This window comes from Phaenicophaeus curvirostris, chromosome 14, assembly GCF_032191515.1.
Source record: "Phaenicophaeus curvirostris isolate KB17595 chromosome 14, BPBGC_Pcur_1.0, whole genome shotgun sequence".
Classification (NCBI taxonomy): Eukaryota; Metazoa; Chordata; class Aves; order Cuculiformes; family Cuculidae; genus Phaenicophaeus; species Phaenicophaeus curvirostris.
In genome coordinates, this window is record NC_091405.1 from 16,665,880 (window position 1) to 16,686,786 (window position 20,907).

The window sequence follows — 20,907 nt, forward strand, 5'->3', positions numbered from 1 at the left end:
AACTCCACACCTCCCAAATACACACTAGACCTGTGATTCAGCTCCACACACTGCAATACTGTCAAAGCAAGGCAAGTATGGCACTTGGGAGGCTGTCACTTGCAAGAAAACTGACAGTAAATGCACCAAAAATAATTTTTCTAGATACAAGGGACAAGAGAACAAAGGTTCTTCCTTCCTGATAGAGCAGTGGCTTTGTCTTTAGCCAGTAAAAGTAAGCAATGAGAAAGGAAAATGTAGGAAAACATGGACTACAATGTCTAATTATTCTCTTTGCAGGTGCTTTTCTTATTCCCTATATCCTCTTCCTAATCATTGCTGGAATGCCCCTGTTCTACATGGAATTAGCACTTGGACAATATAATCGAGAAGGGGCTGCCACTGTGTGGAAAATCTGTCCAGTTTTCAAAGGTAAGCGTCCCTCTGCTCATTTGAAAAGCACTGGGAGGTGCCACACACTTGTGATCACAAAGTAAAGGTCTTTCATCTTTCCACAGACATCATGATATTTGCTGACCTTTCCCCAACCCATGAAGTCAGAAGAATTTTTTGTTATCACAGGTGGTGCACAAAATGGGAAAAGTCATAGAAATCATCTTCAGGGTTATTGCTGAGCAGTGCAACAAAGCACAATGAGCAGGAGCCATTGAGACTTGTCCTCCCTTTCCCTACATATTGGGGAGGAACTGAGTATCTCTAGGTGGAAGGAGGGGCTGGCAATGCAAGTGTTTGGAAACATTGGAGGAGCGGCTGAGGGAACTAGGGTTGCTTAGCCTTGAGAAGAGGAGGCTGAGAGGAGACGTTATTGCTCTCTACAACTACCTGAAAGGAGGTTGTGGAGAGGAGGGTGCTGGCCTCTTCTCCCAAGTGACAGGTGATAGGACAAGGGGGAATAGCCTCAAGCTCCGCCAGGGGAGGTTCAGACTCATGACTTATCTGTGGCTCTGTGCCTCAGTTTTCCTCCTTGTTGAAATGGGAGTAATGGTTCAGATAGAGTTTGCAAAGTAACTTTCAGATCTAGCAATGAAAAGCACTTATCAGAACCTGAACATTATTATTATTATTGAGTGTTTTCCACTAGGGTTAACTTTACAGCATCACTGAATAAAAGGCTTTGGAGCGTTGTCTTGAGCACTGAGTTGGAATCATTCTGCAAGGAGGAAATAGCTGAGGTTAGGTATTTGGATACTGATAAGTGTGTTTGGTATTGATCAGGGATAAAGGAGTCTCCCTGGGTGAAAGAAGCTGTATACTTTCTGTCCACGAAACAAGTATTTCTTAGGGAACCTCAAGAATTTTCTTAGGCGTTCTGTACCAGCTAAATCATTGACTTCCCCTACGTCTACCCCAGATTATATCTAAAATCTTGTGTAAAAGTCCTTTCAACACAGAGCTATCTGAAATGAAACCACTCAAGCTCAGCTGATCTTAGAAGCTTAAAATTTGGATCATGTTCATCCTCTGACTGACAAAAGCTGAGGAGCTTAACAATAGCAATCCAGACTTGGCAGATCTGATGCTTGGATATAGGTTACACTGAGTAAATATTAGCCGTCTTTCTGAAAACACAGCTTTCCTCTAGTGTATCCCAGAATAGGATAACAGAGTAGTGTTGTTCTTATCAGTCAAATGAAAACTCAGAGCAAAATTAGAGACGTAATTAAAAAAAAATAAGCAAGCTAATAAAAAAAATTCTATGCCAAAATTTAAAAATTAATCTGCATAGATTTACCCAGCACTTCTATCACCCCTTCATTGGAGACTGAATTCTTCTTGGCACTCAGGAACTTGAAGGCCCTTGCTCAATCAAAATTCCAGCTGGTATAAGTTAATACCTTTGGATGACAATGAGGATTCTGAAAACCTAACTGTAAAAATTAGACCTTAAGGATCTCAAAGTGTTTGAGCCAAATACCACTGTGCCCAAAGGTACTCTGTCTGTTGACTTTGGGATTGAAAAGATGATGAAAAAGGAAAATAGAACTTATTTCATGTGTAGTCCTGTTGACATTCCAGCTGTGCTTTTAAGCTGACATTTTCAAGGTGCACTAAACATACATTACTGTTGATTTTTAAGTATTCTTATTACTAGGATATAGAATAGCACAAGTTATTTGATTCTCAAAAAGTGCTAAGCATTGAATTGTATTTGCACCTTAGCATGAGTATAAACCCTGTACTTTTAAAGTTTTGATCAAATCTTCTGATAACCTACAAACACATTTTACTGCTAACGCTTTTTGAATCATTTCTGGGATGACTCATACCTCACATTCAAACAAAAAGTGCACAGTCCACACAAATTTAAAACAGCTTCTCTAAGTGAACAGCATTATAGTATTAATTTTAGATATGAATATTATTGCTATGAACTCCAAGAAGTCCATTTCTAATGAGATGTTCTCATAACATATGCAATTAAAAATATACCCTGTAACCTTTGCAACAGAGTCTGTTTTCATCTCTGCATTTTCCAGGATCTATTTTAGAGTGTGGGTGATGGAGCATCAATTTTAAGAAAAGGTAGACCTAGAAATAGGAGGGGAAATCCATTCCTAAGTGTTCTTTTGATTTCAGAGGAATGACATTTAAGATAAATTTGATCCAGTAGTCTTTAATCTTGGTATTAAATAACTATCATTGCCCTCCTGATTTGGAGGAATTGCAGGTACCCTTTTTAAAACAGAAATCATCCAATTTCAGTGCAACCTGTATTATTTGGACTTCGTATTTAACATTCGCATTAATTTTTAAGAATTATCCCCTTTGGTGATCGACCTCCCCGCCACTCCATTCTATGAGTCATAATGTATCACTAGAGTTTGAGTTCATTTAAGCACCAAGGATTTGAATACACAGCTTCTTCTTGACTTCCACAACCTTTTTCCCCAATATTAGGGATGAGCAAACTGGTCTGTGTATTAAAAGACTCCTGAAGTGCAAAAAGTAGTATATGAAGCAGTCTTTTAACTACCACCTCCTTCAGGGTCAACATCTATTCCTTATGCAAATTTTGAACCAAGAATTAATACTCAAAGTGTGTGCTACTTCCTTGCCTTATCAAGAAATACAAAATCCTAATTATCTCCTACTAGCAGCTTCCAATGCAGTATCTCCAAAGAACTAAACTAAGGAAGATATTAAGTAAAGATTCACACTTAGGTAGCAGTACAGTGATGATAGTCACAAAACAGCTGTATTCTCTACTTGTTAGTTATAATAAATACAACTTTGGGTTAGGATTCAGAGAACAATGCTGCGCACAGAGTAAAGGGAGAAGGGTATAAGCCAAGGTAAAGCAAGCTTCCTGAACAATTCTGGTAACAAACTTTTGTTCTGCTCTGCAATTGGAACCAAAGCTTCCTCCCAAACATTGGAAAGTGTCCATTTTTTCATGAAGAGAACATGTACTCTCTGGGGCTGTCACGGTAAAGGCACCCTCCAAGCAAACTACACAGTATGCAAAAATAGAAAACAAACATTCAGAACTAAAAGAGAATGCTTACAGTAGGGATTCTGCAATCCTGGGGAGATAACGGAATCTTTTGAAGGTCCACACACAGTTAGCCCCAAGTCTGATGTTCACCAAGATTTACTGGCATGCCCAAGAACCACCTGAAGCCCTTCAGTGTAAGAGCACAGACTGTTCCATGCATGTTTTGAACCTAGTTACAAGCTGGCAGAAGCCAATCTGGAGAGGGACAATGGGAAAGAAACAGGAGAGGAACCAGTGTCTGTTCCAGACTGGCCCAAAGGGGAGCATAAGGAAATTTCACTTAAGTCTTGAGCTTTACTTTTTGAAGAAAAGTTACCAGGGAGTTAGATGTTATGAAGATGAAGCGAGTTTCACTCCTAATGTGGGCTTGCAGCCTTCTGCATTGGAAGCAGATTAACAATGGAGCAGTACAATAGCAAAGTTTGACATTGTACTGCTCAGTTTCTTTTTCTGGCAAATAACTGGGTTTGCTAAAAGTCAGCCATTTCCCAAAATAATTCATGTAATTTTTTGTTTTAAGGTCAGTGAGACTGCATCCACGTGTGTGTATGTGTGTGTAAAATGTCAAAGATTTCTTTTATTGGTCTGAATATTTAAAGCGAATTTGCAGCCATGTACAGCTGAGTTTAACTACAATGTTTGCATTTACTGTCGTAAGTAAAACACAATGTATAATGTAGTTTTCCTTTGTCTTTAGGTGTAGGCTATGCAGTGATACTCATAGCTCTTTACGTGGGTTTCTACTACAACGTTATCATAGCTTGGTCTCTGTATTATCTATTTTCATCATTCACATTTGAGCTCCCATGGACAAACTGCGACAACAGTTGGAACAGCCCAAACTGTACAGATCCCAAACTCTTCAATGCATCAGTGCTTGGCAACGGTACCAAATACTCAAAGTACAAGCTCACTCCTGCAGCTGAATTCTATGAGTAAGTGTTGAATGACTTTGCTATTTATTCAAAATTCTATGTCTAAGAGCGTTTCCTCTGAAAGGCAAAATAGCTCAGCATCCAGCCTCTAGAATAAGCATTAGAAGACTACGGTTAAAATGCAGTTGTAATGTTGACCTGTATTCCTGTGTGATTAAGACTCTTGCCCGTGTGAGCTTTGGTTTCTCTTGTACAAATTCCATACTTGCCACCAATGAATGTGAAATTGGACAAAAGACTCAAATCTTCCCTGATGTACCCAACTTTGCCAGGGCAAGGAAACATAGCAGTATTCTGACAGAAACAACTGCCTGCCAAACTGAGCTGACTTGAAGGCTTTAAAGCAATCATTTGTTCTACAGGCTTGGCCTGTTTCTCTATACTTGCAAAAGGTCTTAGAGCAGACCTCTGTTTGCTCAGCTGCTTCACTGCTTCAATGAAGCACTGAGCAGGGAGGAGAAAGGCACAGTTGTAGAAAGACAGCCCTTTCTCTAATTCCTGAGCAGAATTGCATTCTGCAACAGAGGCCCTGACAGGCAGAGGCACACTCACATCAAACAGCTGGAAACAACTCCAAAAAACTATATTAATTACCAATGAAAAAGTAAAACAAGGATTTTAATCTGTGTATAAATAATTACATTATGTACCACCAGGAGAAAATGGGATTTGTTTAGGATAAAGAAAGGCTCATTGAATCAGCTGTTGAATTAGTCTGAATAATCAATTAATATTTCTGTGTTGGGAATACAAGGATATCAGGGCACACACCTGCAGAGCAAGTCCTGCTCTGTAGGAACAAAAGGGACACCACAGTTACCATAAATAACCTAGCATGTGTTAGACTATGACCTGGCAACAGTGGGGATCTTGAGGTCTGTATTTATAGCTCTGAAATACTTGTGGCTGCTATTTCTCCTGTGAAGAGAGCACCCTGAAACATCAGCAGTGATACACAAACTGTTGGCAGGGGTTTGGGTAAGCTAAACTCAGTGCTTTGAAAACAATAAGGAGGGATGAGTTCAAAGGAACTGGCTACAATGACAAGTAATAACAGCAAGGACATCTGCTGCCCTTACAGAGACAATATATGATGTGTTCATAACTCAGACGTAAAGAGAGATCATTTATAGCAGAAGGAAATAAATGCATGTAGTCAATTAAAGAACCTGACTTTGAAGTGCACTATAAGAAGTTATACATTCAGCATCTTCATACAAAGAATTGCTTTATTACAGAACTTAGATGTCAACAGCATTTTAAAAGGGGTCTTTGTTGTAATTTTCTTGTGCTTAAGTCTTTGTAAAGCAAAATGAAGTCCCTATATTCTTCCTTTGCTCCTTTATGATTTAAAGTGGTTCTACACATATTCTGTTATTGCATCATGCTCGAGGTACAAATTTGTATTTTTAGTGGGTGAGGTAGTGGTAGAATCTATCCACAATGTTTTGATTTATTTCCACTGGTCTCAGGAACAGCTCAATTTGTGATTCTGTCTATACACCGAAACTTTAAATATTAGGATTCTTTTCTTACCATGAAATAGATTCAAGGTGCAGTTTTCAGAAGGTAAGAATAAAAAGGGAATTCAACATTTCATTATGCTTTAAGCCCTGAATTTTGGGGCAGTCTGGAGAATGACCAAACACAGGTGCTTCCAAAACAGGCCACAGGCAGAAAGCTGATCTCATTTGTCTTAAGAGAAACAGACACTTTTTATCTTTGGGACTAGATTCTTTCACACAAAGCTGGCCCAACCATTAATTTAGAGTAGAATATTTCCAGAAGTGACTGTCTATCTCCACCAGCACAGAAATAAACTATAGGATGAGGTAGGAGTACTGTAATGTGACAGTTCATCTAATCCTTAATGAAAGGCACCTTTAAATTCCACAGAAAAGCGCTGATTTTCATGACTTACATGGAGTGAGAGGACAGAAAACTTACTAAAAATCTAGGCTAATTCTTTTCAGCTGTCCCATGTTTGGTAGGGAGGGAAAACATGAGTAAACTCTAAGCCTCAGACTTGGAAGAAGTCACTTTAAAGAGCAATTTCCAAGCCAAGGCAGTGACAGGCAAACTCTGACACATTTGGCTTTTGTTTTCAAGCCTTAAGAGTTGGGCAATAATTAAGGTTGAAGTTGTTCTATGCTTTGGCTTTCTAGAGTGTTTGATTTTATTAAGTCTGGTTTCAGTCATTCAAGCTTAAATCAGGCCAAGGTGCCACTAACGTCAACAGGGTGGTTGCTTACAACAGAGAGGCGGGATGGAATACAACACTTCATTAGAGATGGTTAAATTAAATTATAAAGTATATGTACACTGCAAACTTAGCAAAGCAAGCACTCTGAAGTCTGATAACAACTGGTGCCCTTCTGCTAGTAATAGTCAGTCACAAGAGAAATCCAGTTAGGAATAGGATGTCAATCACACATTTCTTTGGAGGCACACATTACTACTTTAGTTACTTCCCTCTTTGGTGGTTTGGAATTAGACACACAAAATCCTTTCAACATATGTTAAAATAATTCACTATAATCACTTTTTTGGAAGAACACAAGCATCACTGCAAGTAAAATTCCCCTATATACTCCATATCACTCCTATTTAAATAAATTATATTAAAACAAGCAGACTTCATATTTGTTCTTTCCGTTCTGGTGTCTGGGAAAATTTTGTTACCATCTTGCTTTCATTTATGCCAACGATTAAAAAATACCAGTTTGGAAAAACAAAAATAAGCACAACTATTCCACAAACATTTGTATGCCCAGCTTTAAATTTTACTTTTTATATATGTTCACCGCTTCATATTTTTGACCATTTACTTACACAGCGAGAAATGAAAGTGGAATTCACGGTGGAAGTGAATCCATGCAAGTCTGTACACATGTTCTTGGGCTTTGGACAGCTTCATGGAAATGATTCAGGATTGTTGTGATTGAAAGAAAAACATCATTTCACTCAGTGCAAGTAATAAGCATGCCAGCCAGGGTGCCACTGGTAAAATACCTTTCTGAGATTCCCAAAATGTAGCTTAAAGCCCATTACGTAGCTCTGTTCACCAACACAAGAGGGAGCTGAAATATCTTTGAGAAACAGAACAACCCAGACAACAAAGGAGTTGGCAAGATAATGAAGTATCCAGCAGAGTTGGAGAGCTTATGTCCAGCTGAACCCAAGCTGGTCACTGCAGACCCTCTGGCACAACTCTGAAGTGTGCCCAACACTCCAGGGTCGGGGTGAGGCAGGTAGGGCAGATGTAGTACTGCACATCAGATGGCTCAGCACTGCTCTCCTGTGCTCTTGGCTGTAGGAGAGCGCTTTCCTCGAGCCAGGCTCTCTTTCTGTATTGCAGTGATGCCATAGCCACAGCTCTTCAGAAAGCACCTAGAGGCACCAAGCAGCTCAGGCACCAGCTGTATGTATGGCTGAGCTGGGACTGAGCCAGGATAACCCTGTTACTGGCTTCATGTGGAACCACTCTGCTACCTCTGCATTGCATGCCTAGTCCCAGAATTATAGTTAGGAGACACTGGTGCTCAGTCTACACGGAGTCAACACAGGTCTGTAGGGTTTGTATCATAAACTCTGCCCCACAAATCTGTGGGTGGATGTAGACCTTGTAGACAAACCACTGTGGAAACAATACAGCTGAATTTAAGCAGTGCTGTCCCTTAAGTAAAAACACGTGGAGACTGGCAGAGTCTGTGTAAAAACCACTCCATTCATAGCTGCTTAAAGCAGATAACCAACTGTGTTTTATACTCTGAAGGAAACCAGCAGCAACGACGACTGAACTATGGTTGTGCAAGTATATAATATGAGATAGGCATATAGGAGATCTTTCTAATTAAGTACAATTATCATGCTTCAAATTGTGTTCTAAATTAAGTATGTAATTTAATGTCTATAGATTGCACACTGTACACACTGACAGACCTTTTAGCATCTTGAATCTACCATTTGCATTACGTTTGAAATCATAAAAATCTAGTCTAACTACCAGAATAGGGAACAGAGCTCAAGAGACCAGGACTATATCTATTTATATCTTAGCCAATCTGCTGATACATCATGCAAGCCATCTGGGTTTGATGCCACAAAAATGGCTACTAACTTCTTTTAAAATTACTTCGAAGTTCTTAAAAGTACTTAGTATGTTGACAAATGCATCTGTTAGTTAACATAATATTTGGCTGACAAGTTGATGACAAGTTTGCAATCTGAACAGATTTGACATAGAACATCTAAAAATTGTTTAGATTAATTACACACTTCTATTTATCACATTAAATTCAGACAAATAACTTAGCTTATGATAAAAACACAAAGAAAGAGCCTATAGACCTGTGTAATCATATTTGGATTGAAATTTAAAATTATAATTGATTTGGGATGGGAAAAACGAGGCTTACTGCGAGACCTTTAACTTGATCTGCTTGTTCAAAACTATCTAAATTTCCAAAATACAACCAGGTAAATCTCCCAAGGGATGAGTAACACAAAGGCTCCTTAGAAAGTCCTTAGAAAGAACCAGTCTGACAAAAAAGTCCTGGAGAATTCTACACCTAAAACTCTTATCTCCCGTTTTCTGGCTATGGATTAAATGTTTAGGAGTGAATAAAATACCGGATCATTTTCAGGTTATGACCCATGGCATTTCTTTTACCTTTGGTTTGCTTGCTTCTTTGTACTCAAATACTTGACACTTGCATAAAGAGTATGTTCTGAACTGTTCACATAAAGCAAAGTTTTATAATTATGGTTATTTTATAGATGACTATGACACTATGACACAGAAAACAATTTGTTTCCAATGTTACCTACTATTAGAACAGTGACTGGATCCTTCATTTATTGAGCCCCACTGAGCAGCCACCCTCCTGCCTCCTCAAAAATTTGTCTTTAGAAGGGTTCAGGTGCAAATACCAACCAGCTGGGCTTCCTGTTGGCTTTTTGTGGTCTAACACCAAATTAAAGAGGACCCAAGTGCTGTATAACAACAAAACAGAAAACAGCAGTAGCAGCAAAAAAACTGCTGTGGCTGATTGCAACAGAGGTGAACTATTTCCCTTTAGTTGAATGCAGCGTGGAATTAAGGCAAGAATTGGGACCAGAATTATTGGGTGACTAGAGGAATCTTCCCAGCAGAGAACATAGATAAGAAGACCAGCAGGAATCTCCCCAAGAGAGAAATCAGAATCTCTGAATGCAGCTTCAACGTGAAATCCCTACACATTCCTGCTCCTCTTACAGATAGGCAGAAAGACTGTTGGGACCCATATTTCACAGAATCACAGAATAACCAGGTTGGAAGAGACCCACCGGATCACTGAGTCCAACCGTTCCTACCAAACACTAAACCATATCCCTCAGCACCTCGTCCACCCGTGCCTTAAACACCTCCAGGGAAGGGGACTCAACCACCTCCCTGGGCAGCCTGTTCCAGTGCCCAATGACCCTTTCTGTAAAGAATTTTTTTTTTTGCAGTGATATACAGTCTCAAAATCACTGCAATTGTACTTTACACTCCCTCACGTGGAAAGCAGTCTTAGCATAAATCAGGCTGCTTTGCACAAATCCCTGATAAAGCTAATTTCTTGTCTCTAGTGCATGTTCTTTGATTCTTGCTTCTGTGCTAACTAAATATCGCTACAGCTCTGACTAGAGTCTCAGAAAGCTTAAGTAGTATCTTAGCCTCTCATATTTTGCTCAGCATAGTATAATAGGTCCTTACTCTGCTTTCTGTCAGCTGTTAATGTTTATTTTCAGTCTTCTCTTCTTTTCCTAACATTTTCTTTTCATTTTTGCTCATATTTCTCATCTACTTTCATTCTTTTCTCAGTAATAATAAGCTGCAGGCAAAATACAGTTCTAGTTGTCCTAGTGCCTCTGATTTTTCCTTTCTCTGACTCAGAGCTGTGAATTATGAGAGTTTATTTTGTTAGTAGAATTGGACAAATATCTGTACTTGTATGAAACAAAAATCACTTTCAGAAGCTTTTACTTAACACATTCTCAGTAGCTCTGGACATAATTTGAAGAAGTTGACAGGCAACAGAGGCTGAGGGTAGTTGGTGCTGTTATCTCTTCTTGTTCACTTCCTTAGCGATTTAAGAAAGATCAGTTTATGCCATTTAATCCATGATTTATACACGTCTTTATAGCATTGGGAAATGGCATAATCCTGCAGCTAGTGAAGGCAACCTCAGTCAGGAATCAATATTGGCCACATTGCATTATTCTGATGTAATCAAAAGGCTAAAAAATCAGGTGTTTTAAACCTCAGAGCCTTCTGAATGGAGAATCTTGCAGTATCTCTTACTTCATGTTTTTCACTTTGTGGCCAGTATAAGGGAAGTGGCCGAGTATAACCTAGAGGAACCAGTCAGGGATTTATCACTCAACATGCCTTAACAGAGACAGGCTAAAAACAGCCTCAGCTGCTGCTAAATTAAGAACTACTTGATGTGAAACAAGAATAATTGTGGCATAATTGAGCTAACTGGATCACTGATGTATGCTGACTTGGATGAGCAAGATGAATGCAAAGTTCTTTTCAAATTTGCCCTTCTGCAAAAGATGCCTGTTTTTCATGGAACATTACAGAGCTGGACCAATCAAACCAAAAGGTTTACTTTACCTAATGCTTTTGGTCACTGCTTCTCTCCTCCATCTCTTCAATTGTCAGCACATCTTAATCTAAACCACTGTCCAGCACTAGATCTTTCATACTTTATGGTGGTGCTGGAACGGAAATGTAGCTTCTAATAGATAAATTTTAATGAACCCCAAACAAACAAAAAAAAAATTAAAAAGGGAAAAGAAATCAAAACCTGCCAGAACTACAGCTCAAATAGCAGCTGTCTATGAAGATTTCCTTGGTTGGCTGCCCAGTTACACAGCTGTTTTGACTGGTTACAAATGTAGTTTTTCTCTTCCTATTTTATGATCTTTTACCCTGATTAAGGGAGCAGAACTCTTGGAATGGAGATTCTCCTGAAAATCCTGGGAATCCCACAATCGAAATGGCAGTCTTGGCAAATGTTCCAAACAGTAAGACACATTGTTAGCTGCTTCTTGGAAAGCAAACACACAAAGAAACAGGCTTCTTCACCAACTCAGAAAAATATTTGTGCAAGAATAAAGAAGTTAAATGGGCACAAAGAATGCAAGTTCAGATTCTGGTTTTCTGAGTAGACATCTACACATCATAACCCAAAGGGCTTTCTTTACAACATCCAGCTCTGACAGCAATAGCAGTGTAACTATGATAGCACAGATTCCTAAAACCCTCCCAAGATCCTGGACAAATGTTCTGGTCAGAAGCCTGTAAAGCTTTTCCCAGCTACACTTATCACTGCCTAAGCTGGTAAGTTTAGAACAGACTCAGGCATCCATGCCCGGGATTCACTTGGACCCGTGAATCATTGGTGGATCCTCTGGCAAATTATACTTTATTAGCAGGAATACAACTAGCATTCAGTTACATTCTAAGCAAAAGTTGAATGAGACCTACCTGCTTTTTTACATTTAATAAAAGGTAAAAGGGTTTTAGATGTGATATCAAGAAGTCTGCTCCTATATTTACTGTTTCCGCAAGTAAAACCTATATTATTATTCTGCTGTATTGTTTTATAATAGTAGTGAAATTCACCTCATACTTTCTGAATGGGAACATTCTTGAGCATGTGCCACAAACGTAGTGTGTTTGTGGGTAGGGTCACTACCCTTTCAATGCCTCACTTATTAGCCATACCATGCAGCAGAAACAGACCAGCTGCTTAATTTAGGAGGATGCTTTCTACAAGTATCTTATATCTAATCTGGAATAAATCATAGAAACAGTCCAAAAATACAGCATTTCTTATTAAACATGAGAAAGTACAGAAGCATAATTATTATAATTCTTAGTTGATCATATCTTGATGTTTATTATTGTATACAACTCTTTCTTATTACTAGATGGATTGTTCTAATGGGCAAAATTTTTCTCCAATTTTTATATTTAAAAAAGCAGCAAGAGACACTTAATAGCATAGAACTGGGTTAAAGGAAGGGAGATCCAATACAACAGCTCTCCCGTAACCCTGTGCCTGTTGCATACGATGTGTTTTGACAACTCTAATTGTAGATATCACCAGTCACAAGGACGAACATGCTTTTCTACACTTCAGCCCATTTCACTGTGTAGATCTGAAAAAGAATTATCCTGCCCTGGTAAGCAACAGTTTGCTCTGCTATCACTTCACTATTTTAGTGAACAGCACAGAGCACTATATCCAATCTAAATTTACCAGCTGTTGCTTTGTGTATCCAAACACTTCTCCGATTTGTAGCTTCACAATAGGCTGTCAAAAAGGAACAGAGATTCTGCAGCCTCTCTGGGCATCTCTTCGGTGTTCAACCAAGAAATAATGAATGACAGTTCCAAAATCCTCAAACACTGCTAAACAGGCACTGATGGGCCAGTGAGACCGTGAAGATATCATGGGAAGAAGCACAAAGCCTGGCTTCACAAAACAGATCACGCTAACTGCTGGTGATGTCAGTAGGGCAGCTATTACCGCAGCAGATCACCCATTTCCACTGCCCACAGGATGAGACACGTAAAAGGCTTTTTCCCCCCGTGACTTCATTTTGTTTCTGTGTATCTGGTATGTAGGCGAGGAGTTCTGCACCTGCACGAAAGCCGTGGAATCCATGACCTTGGCTTGCCTCGCTGGCAACTTTCCCTCTGCCTCTTGGTGGTGGTAATCATTCTTTTCTTTAGTCTGTGGAAAGGCGTGAAGACATCTGGAAAGGTAGAGCTAATATTGTCCTTCTACATCAACTACATTCTTTGTCTCCTTTAAGAAGTCTCCCAATTTTAGAAAGCAAAAGTCTAAATCACTACCTCTGAGGGATCTTCAGGGACTAAACCACATGAGTGGCCTTCATATATGTACCGTGGAAATATACAGTCCCAGTTCGGCCTTTATATTATTACAAATTTTGCTTATGTGATCTTTTAATTGTACATTCTATCAGCGTATTATTTTCAATTCAACATTAGTGGTCTCATCCAGAAAATATTTGAAAGACTGAATTGTCTTAAATGTGCCTCCTGTTCTTAGCCAAATGTATTCATATTTCGATGGTTTAAGATGCTCTGGGTTCATTATGTAAAATGCCATGACAAGAGAAATATCTCATGAAAGTAATTTGAAATTACTCTGACATCCCTTAGAAAACACCTCAATTAAAAAACACAGAAATTCTATGCCTGGATACATCTGCGAGCTCTTTGTATATTTTCATGAAAGGATCACCTGAAAACAGGCAATAACTGCACTTGTTTAGTGAACAAATGGAACAGGTAGTCACAGTCTAATACACATTGGTAACATCTGTTTGTAAAAGCTGTCTCCTGCTGGTTTCTGTAATCATACATATGTAAAGACTCATGATACATAACAGCATTTGCCCATATTGAACCGAATGGATAAAACCAAGAAAGTGCCAGCTGTATTTTTCACACATTCTGAAATCTACTGTAACAGCTGATTAACCTTTGGGATCTCTGCTGTCTGCAGGTTGTTTGGATAACAGCCACTTTGCCTTATGTCGTGTTATTTGTCTTGTTAATACATGGAATAACCCTGCCTGGTGCATACAATGGAATAAACGCATACCTGCACATAGATTTCAGAAGATTAAAAGAAGCCACAGTAAGTGTACTCTTCTGCTCTCATTCCCTTGTTGTTATTTAATCTGTTTCTCCTGTTATTAAAACTGAAAACATTAGAGCTGATTTCTGAAATGATACAGCCACACTACTGCTTTTCCATAAGCACTAGTCCACTGTCTCTGACAGCCTAAGTTTCCAACACTGTCCATAACAAGACTTTCTCAGCCTGAATGCTAACTGTTCTGATCACAGAAAAACCAGTATGAAAGCAGTTTCAGGTGCGGCAGTCACTTAAAGTCCTTACTTTGACTGTGTATCCTTTATATGTCAAAATTGAGTCCTGCAAAAACGTAGTTCTCAAAAGGCAAAGAATGCCCTCAAGAAGAAAATGTTGCTTTTTGAATCACTAGGTTAAATACTCACCTGGTAAAAAAAATTCTGACCTATGAAAACCTTGCTAAGCATACTAAGTCAGGACTAGCTTGCCTAATCACGGTCCTTCATACAAATGAGATTTTCAGGAGCGTGGTGTTCTTATCTTACTGTTCAAAGTAACACACACTTCACAGTATCTTTTAACATTGAGACATTCTCATTAAACATATCCAAACCAACTCAGTTTGTGGGGTACCTTGGAACTAAGAAATATCTCATCCATTGTAAAGCAAGATCTACAAATATAGTCACTAACTCATGAAATCACCAGCATTTCAGACCTATGAACAACAATGATCTGGTGACTACAGATAGACCTTACTGCTGTGCTGGTCTAAAGATAAATAATTTGAAACGCTGGTATCTCTGTGGATGGGTCTTGAGGCCATTCAAAGTGTTACAAAACAGAAAAACAAGGACGTGGTTCTACTAGAAGGAGATTAACGGTCTTGAAAATGTGCAGCTTTCAGAGACGTCAGTAGTCTGTGCATAGTTGCCCTATACATTTACCATGCATCCTGTCTTGATTTTTCCTGAGTAATTGAAAAGGGAGACAAAGGTCTTAAGTGTTAGAATACAGACCTATTGTATATACTCTTAGCTCAACAATCCTTCCTTGGTTTCATAATAATAAATTTGGAAGCTGGCATTTCTTCAAGAACAGAAGTTATCACTAGAACCCAGACCCCATCTCACTCCATTTTGGAATGGTGAAATTTACCTTCAAATATGGGACTTACATCCAAATTTGTCACCAAGGCCATAGCCACCTCAGTAGTTCATGCTTATACCTACACATAAATACAAAGACGCAAAGATGAACTAAGGAGATGCTTAATTTTTTCTTATATATTTTAAGTGCTGTTTGGAAAAAAAATTCTCAAGTTCAACTGGATGTCTATGGAGCTGTGCCAGCTTGCATCAGCTCAGTATCTAGCCCTCTATAATCATAAATGCCTTCTGCATTTGGAAAGATATTCTGTGCACTGCTCTTTTTTGGCTCACTACTTCTGCAGCTGCTATTTGGATGACCTTGAAGTTATTTGTTTCTAAGACTAAATTTTTCAAACAACAACAAAGTTACTGTAGAATAATAAAAGACTAAAGATCAGTTATAAGGAGAAGTTTCACAAACTGCTTCATCACATAAGCCTTTCTCCTGCTCTGAGATAGAGATACCTGCTGCTGCAATGGGCTTGTGTGTTTAATTTTCGTCCTTAAGCTCCAAGGGATAAACTCCTGCTGCAATTATGCCAATGCATCCCTGAATCCTTCTGATTTATTATTTTTTTCCCCAAATGAAGAATTTTAAGCAAGAAACATTGTAAGTCACAAACAGTAATGACCTGCAGAGGGCTCTGCCAAGCCCCTTCTGAAAAACCTTAAAACATCCCAATCATTGTCAAAGTCTACCTCATTTTATAGGGCTGCAGACTGAACAAACCCTGAGACACCTCATTTTCAGGGATACTGAAAAATAATCACCTGAGGACCTCTTGACTACACCAATGCCTACCGATGTTTCTTGCTGCACAGTAATTTTACGTTCACATACACATGAATTTGCACAAAAGTTATAATGGCATAAAGAACCATGAAAAAAGCTGGAAAGATTGGTGACTGCTTCCTGTAAAATGTATCTATTGTTTAGCTTTTAATGCACATAAAAATACATGCATTAAATAAAATATATTAGACTATGTATCAATCGGTTGCCATGCAGCTGAAGTGAACAGAACACCAGTGTAAACTGCAGAAGAACCAGCCCCACTGTCTGTTTCACATCCTAAGGGAAAGTTTTGCATTTTATCTTATTTCTAAAGGAATTTCTGGTTTCCAGTAAATTTTTACCCATCACCTTGGTCTTCTCAATTTGTTTTCTAATCAGCTACTATGAGCTAAGACTCTTACTCAACAGATACTTTAGCATATGCATAACTCGTGTGGCGGGCAGCAGGTGCTACCCTCTTATTTTAATGAATAGGACTTAAAAAGGTGCTTCAATAGTAAGAAGTATAACGAGTACAACTCTACTGGCAAGACACAAAAGAGTTAGACAGCACTAGAAGTCCCACGAAGAAAGCTCTCTTATGGGAAAGAAAATATCTTGTAACTCTTGACCCATTAACTATTTTTAGTTTCCTGGTTGTACAGTCCAGACTAGCTTGGAACAAGAACTATTAGAAGTCTACTTGTATCACCTGGAAGATAAATCATGTGATCATTTCAGCATTCAGTAAAAGCTCAGAAGTGCAGAGCCAAGCGATACACCCCACCACTGCAGTCATGTGCACACATTGAGAACTTGCCCACTGCTTCGGTCCTTACCGTTTCAGGATAAGCTGTTCCAGACCATAACTGTGCTCCATGAGACAAGCCATGGAGGCTGAGCAGCACTTAGGCTCCCATAAGCATGACTGCCGATCATTTCTCAAAAGCCAGTTGTCTTGTACACTCTTGCATTTGCCTGATGCATCTTTTGCACTGAACTGACACTGACGATGTTGGTGTCATTATGCAGGTATGGATTGATGCAGCTACTCAGATATTTTACTCCTTAGGAGCCGGGTTTGGCGTTTTAATCGCATTCGCCAGTTACAATAAGTTTGACAACAACTGTTACAGGTAAGACAGCCTATGTGTTCATTACTGCTTCCGAATGATACCATTTTACTCTAACTACTGCTAGAATAAGTACTAAGCTGTCTTTTTATCTTCAGTCATTTATTAATGATTATCAGTCTCGCACGGACACAGCAACCAACCCAATTCTTGAAACGCTATCTTCCTTAGTGAAATTTTACTCATAGGAACCTGCCAAGGTATCTGCTGTGCAGCAAAACAGAATGGGATTAGGTCTGGACTTGATAGACAGCTGTGTAAACTGTACTTGTGTTTGCCTTTTGAAAGTACCATTAAAAGCAACAGTGAGTATGGAATGAAATCTTATTGGTCAAGGAACTAAAAGCAGAAGGATTCCAGTTTCCAGAAGTGTCTCTGTGCTTTGGGATTATATTTCTGATATTTCACGTTGAGCTCCAATTTAGGAATGCATTTTAAATCAAATCAGCTTGTTAGTGTTTTGCTGAATCACTGCCATGGAAATTCAACCAGAACTATTCCGCTCCTTCTGAGAACTTCCAACATTTAGAAGTTTTGTTAACATTCCATTTTGGAGTTAAAACAAGCATGACTTTAAAATTCCCCTTGAAATATAAATTCAGAAAGTACATGTATTATAAATACATTTCAAATTGAAGGATGGCAAACTTTAGGTTGCCAGCTGATTATTTGCAGTAGGTAATATTACAAGGTTTGAGAACCCATCAGTTACAATGCTAGCCATAGCACTCTTCCAAAATAGCGTTCATTAATGTCACAGCAGCTCCCGATACAATTGTTTTTCTTCCATTTTCTAATTTTTCTCCGAAATAGAAAAATCCACTTGAAACTAAGAAAACACCACAGATTATATGTGAAATAATATTTAGTTTCTAGCTTCCTATTTTCAATCAATGTTGCTTCACAAGCTTTGCCTTCCCTCTAAGAGTAATCAGTAGTTTCACTAAACAGTTTTAGTTCTAACCATAGAAGTAAGCTTCAATTCAGTAGCAACAACACTCAAAAAAAAAAAAAAAATCCTTCTTTTGACCAAATAACTCCATAATATGCTGATCTGTTTTATTCAAAGGGTTTTCTTGAAACAGAACAAATGAAAAATAGGACTATTTCCAAAGGAAGCGCTGTACTGACCCACCTATATCTTCCTTAAGAGGAATAGCATCAGCAGTGTTAGGCAGGTAACAATATTGAATATCAGAGCCAGAAAATATGAGAATCAACACTTAAATGATGATTTAGTTCTACTTGCAAAATACTAAAAGCTCGTTTAGCTCAGTTTATAAGGAGCTAAGCATCATTTAATGCAGTTATTGATTAGGCAGAAAGAAGCATTGTTCACTTGCATAAGAATGTGTTTGAATTGTGAGAAACAAGAAATAACTCTTGCCACATTATCAGTGACAAATACCTAACAATTTTCTTTTTTAATAACAGAAAAGAATTTGAGTTCATGGGTTCAATCTGGTGTCTCTTGATCCTGCAGCCTTCCCCCAGGAAAACACTTTAGGAATTGGAAGAAAAATTCTTCAGTGTTATCAAAATAAAGTAATATAAGGAAGAGGATGAAGTTTGGTGTATGGCACGTATGGTTTTGGGTAGTTCAACTGCTGAAAGGAAATCAAGTTTACTTTCTGTTTATTAAACACCATTGAGGTTCCCAGAGCCACATCCTCTGTTCTAAAGGTCATATGCAGCAAAAGATTACACATCAGACACTGTGCAGATATGGCAAGCCACTAAAGATGTACAGTCTACTTGTCTTCAAGCTAGGTTTGGTAACAGGGATTATTATTACCCAGGACAACTCATACATCTACCATAATACCATGGCAGATCGATTAAACACCACAATTTTTGACAAACGTTACTATATGATGCACACTGTGTTATATTTAATCTTTAAACTACATTCACTATTGTAACAATCTGATAAACTGGAGTAGGGTTTTCTTTCAGAAAAGCCTAGCTAATTTCATAGATGAAGGGATGTCATGACAGATGAAGGATTGTTTTTCCTCTGCACTCCTAGAGCTGTCTGAAAATACTCCTGAATAACTGAATTGAAGATAGTGAGGCTTTTACACTCCAGGTCACTCTCTTGCTATGTTACAGCTACCAGCTAGGATGATGACATTACTCTTTAATATCTTAATATACAATTAATACTGTTTTGTTGATTTTTCTGAACAGGACTTACTTTTAAATCAAAATAGTAACCAGAGAAGTAATTTTCTATCATAGTATGCTGATGGGAGCCTTCGATCATCAGGATAATTGCACAATTAGCATTTTCACAAGAATCTTCCCATCACTATAAGACAATCCCCATCCAGTTCTTAAAGTGTTTTTTTTTCACTGGGCTGTTTTTCTCTCCACCACTAGGGATGCTTTGCTGACTAGTACCATTAATTGTGTCACAAGCTTCATCTCAGGATTCGCAATTTTCTCCATATTGGGCTACATGGCTCATGAGCACAAAGTTAAAATTGAGGATGTAGCCACTGAAGGTAGGAAGTTAATTTTATACGAGTTTTACCAGTTCTGTCCACTATTTCTTTGCAAATGTGTTTATATTCGTTTCAAACAAATGTGTGAAAATCTTAGGGAAGCAACTCGAATTAAATAACTTGGAACTAAACTTTGTGTGTAAATGCCTTGCTGAAACGTGAACTGTAAATCGTATTGTTTCATCTCACCTATACTGAACCGAGGTTACCCAACATCCTACCCCTCACAGGTTCAGCCTGTGCAACAAGCAGGCATTTATTTATGCACAGTATCTTGCAAAAGCATTGCTGTTCACTGCTATAGGTTGCTGGTTTGGATGCTTCTGGTAAGCTTACTTATAAAGTCCTTTCATGGGCAATGGGTCACCCATTATCTCAGTTCCTGTATCTCTCATCACATCCAAGAGTTCTCCTACCAAACAGCGGAGTCCATATCCACAGAGTTCTCGCTTTACTGCAGAGTTGAATAAAACAATAGCTAGTAAAGTTGTGAATCTCCTAAAAGATTATTAGAAGTGGAAAAGAATGGGACAGGTTTTGGTTTTTTTAATACAAAACTGTCATGAGTACGCTAGTACAGCATTTTGGGTATATTTTTGATATAATGCAAATTTTAACACCTACTCAAAGTGTGATGTGGACTGGCGTTAAAATCAACTTAGTCATAGTTTATCTTCTTAAAATTAACACTTTTGTTAAGCTAAGAAACATCATTTAGTAATACTTTAGGGTTTTTTTTTTCTTTTCCATTCCAGGAGCTGGTTTAGTTTTTATCCTGTATCCAGAGGCAATTTCAACTCTTTCAGGATCTACATTTTGGGCTGTGGTATTCTTCATCATGCTCCTTACTCTTGGCATCGACAGTTCTGTGAGTACTTTTTCCTTCTAGCCTGGATATCTTTCTTCTACTGCTATATTCTGTAACGGGAAATGTGGGGAATTAATTATACAACCTGCTTTACATTCTTTGATTTGTATTTACAGCAGTTAGTAACATTTAACCAGAGCTCTTGACTTCCCTTCCTCAGATGGGTGGAATGGAGGCTGTCATCACTGGCTTGGCAGATGATTTCCAAATTCTTAAACAGCATAGAAAGCTCTTCACGTTTGGTGTTTCTTTCGGCACTTTCCTACTTGCTCTCTTTTGCATCACCAATGTAAGTACAACAAAAGTTCCATCAACAGGCCACCCTAAAAATGCCATTAATCTCATCAGACAAATATGAATAGATGACCAAG

At 38.5% G+C, this 20,907-nt stretch overlaps 1 protein-coding gene across 1 annotated transcript in view; it reads left to right on the forward strand.

Annotated features, from left to right (window-relative positions):
- The window catches only part of SLC6A2 (solute carrier family 6 member 2), a 54,501-nt gene that overhangs the window by 17,210 nt on the left and 16,384 nt on the right, over positions 1 to 20,907 (forward strand). The window contains exons 3-10 of the mRNA XM_069868125.1: positions 280 to 411; positions 4,194 to 4,431; positions 13,100 to 13,238; positions 14,010 to 14,144; positions 17,061 to 17,164; positions 19,544 to 19,668; positions 20,424 to 20,536; positions 20,697 to 20,825. Coding sequence (XP_069724226.1) covers positions 280 to 411; positions 4,194 to 4,431; positions 13,100 to 13,238; positions 14,010 to 14,144; positions 17,061 to 17,164; positions 19,544 to 19,668; positions 20,424 to 20,536; positions 20,697 to 20,825 — 1,115 coding nt within the window. The remainder of the gene's footprint in view (positions 1 to 279; positions 412 to 4,193; positions 4,432 to 13,099; positions 13,239 to 14,009; positions 14,145 to 17,060; positions 17,165 to 19,543; positions 19,669 to 20,423; positions 20,537 to 20,696; positions 20,826 to 20,907) is intronic.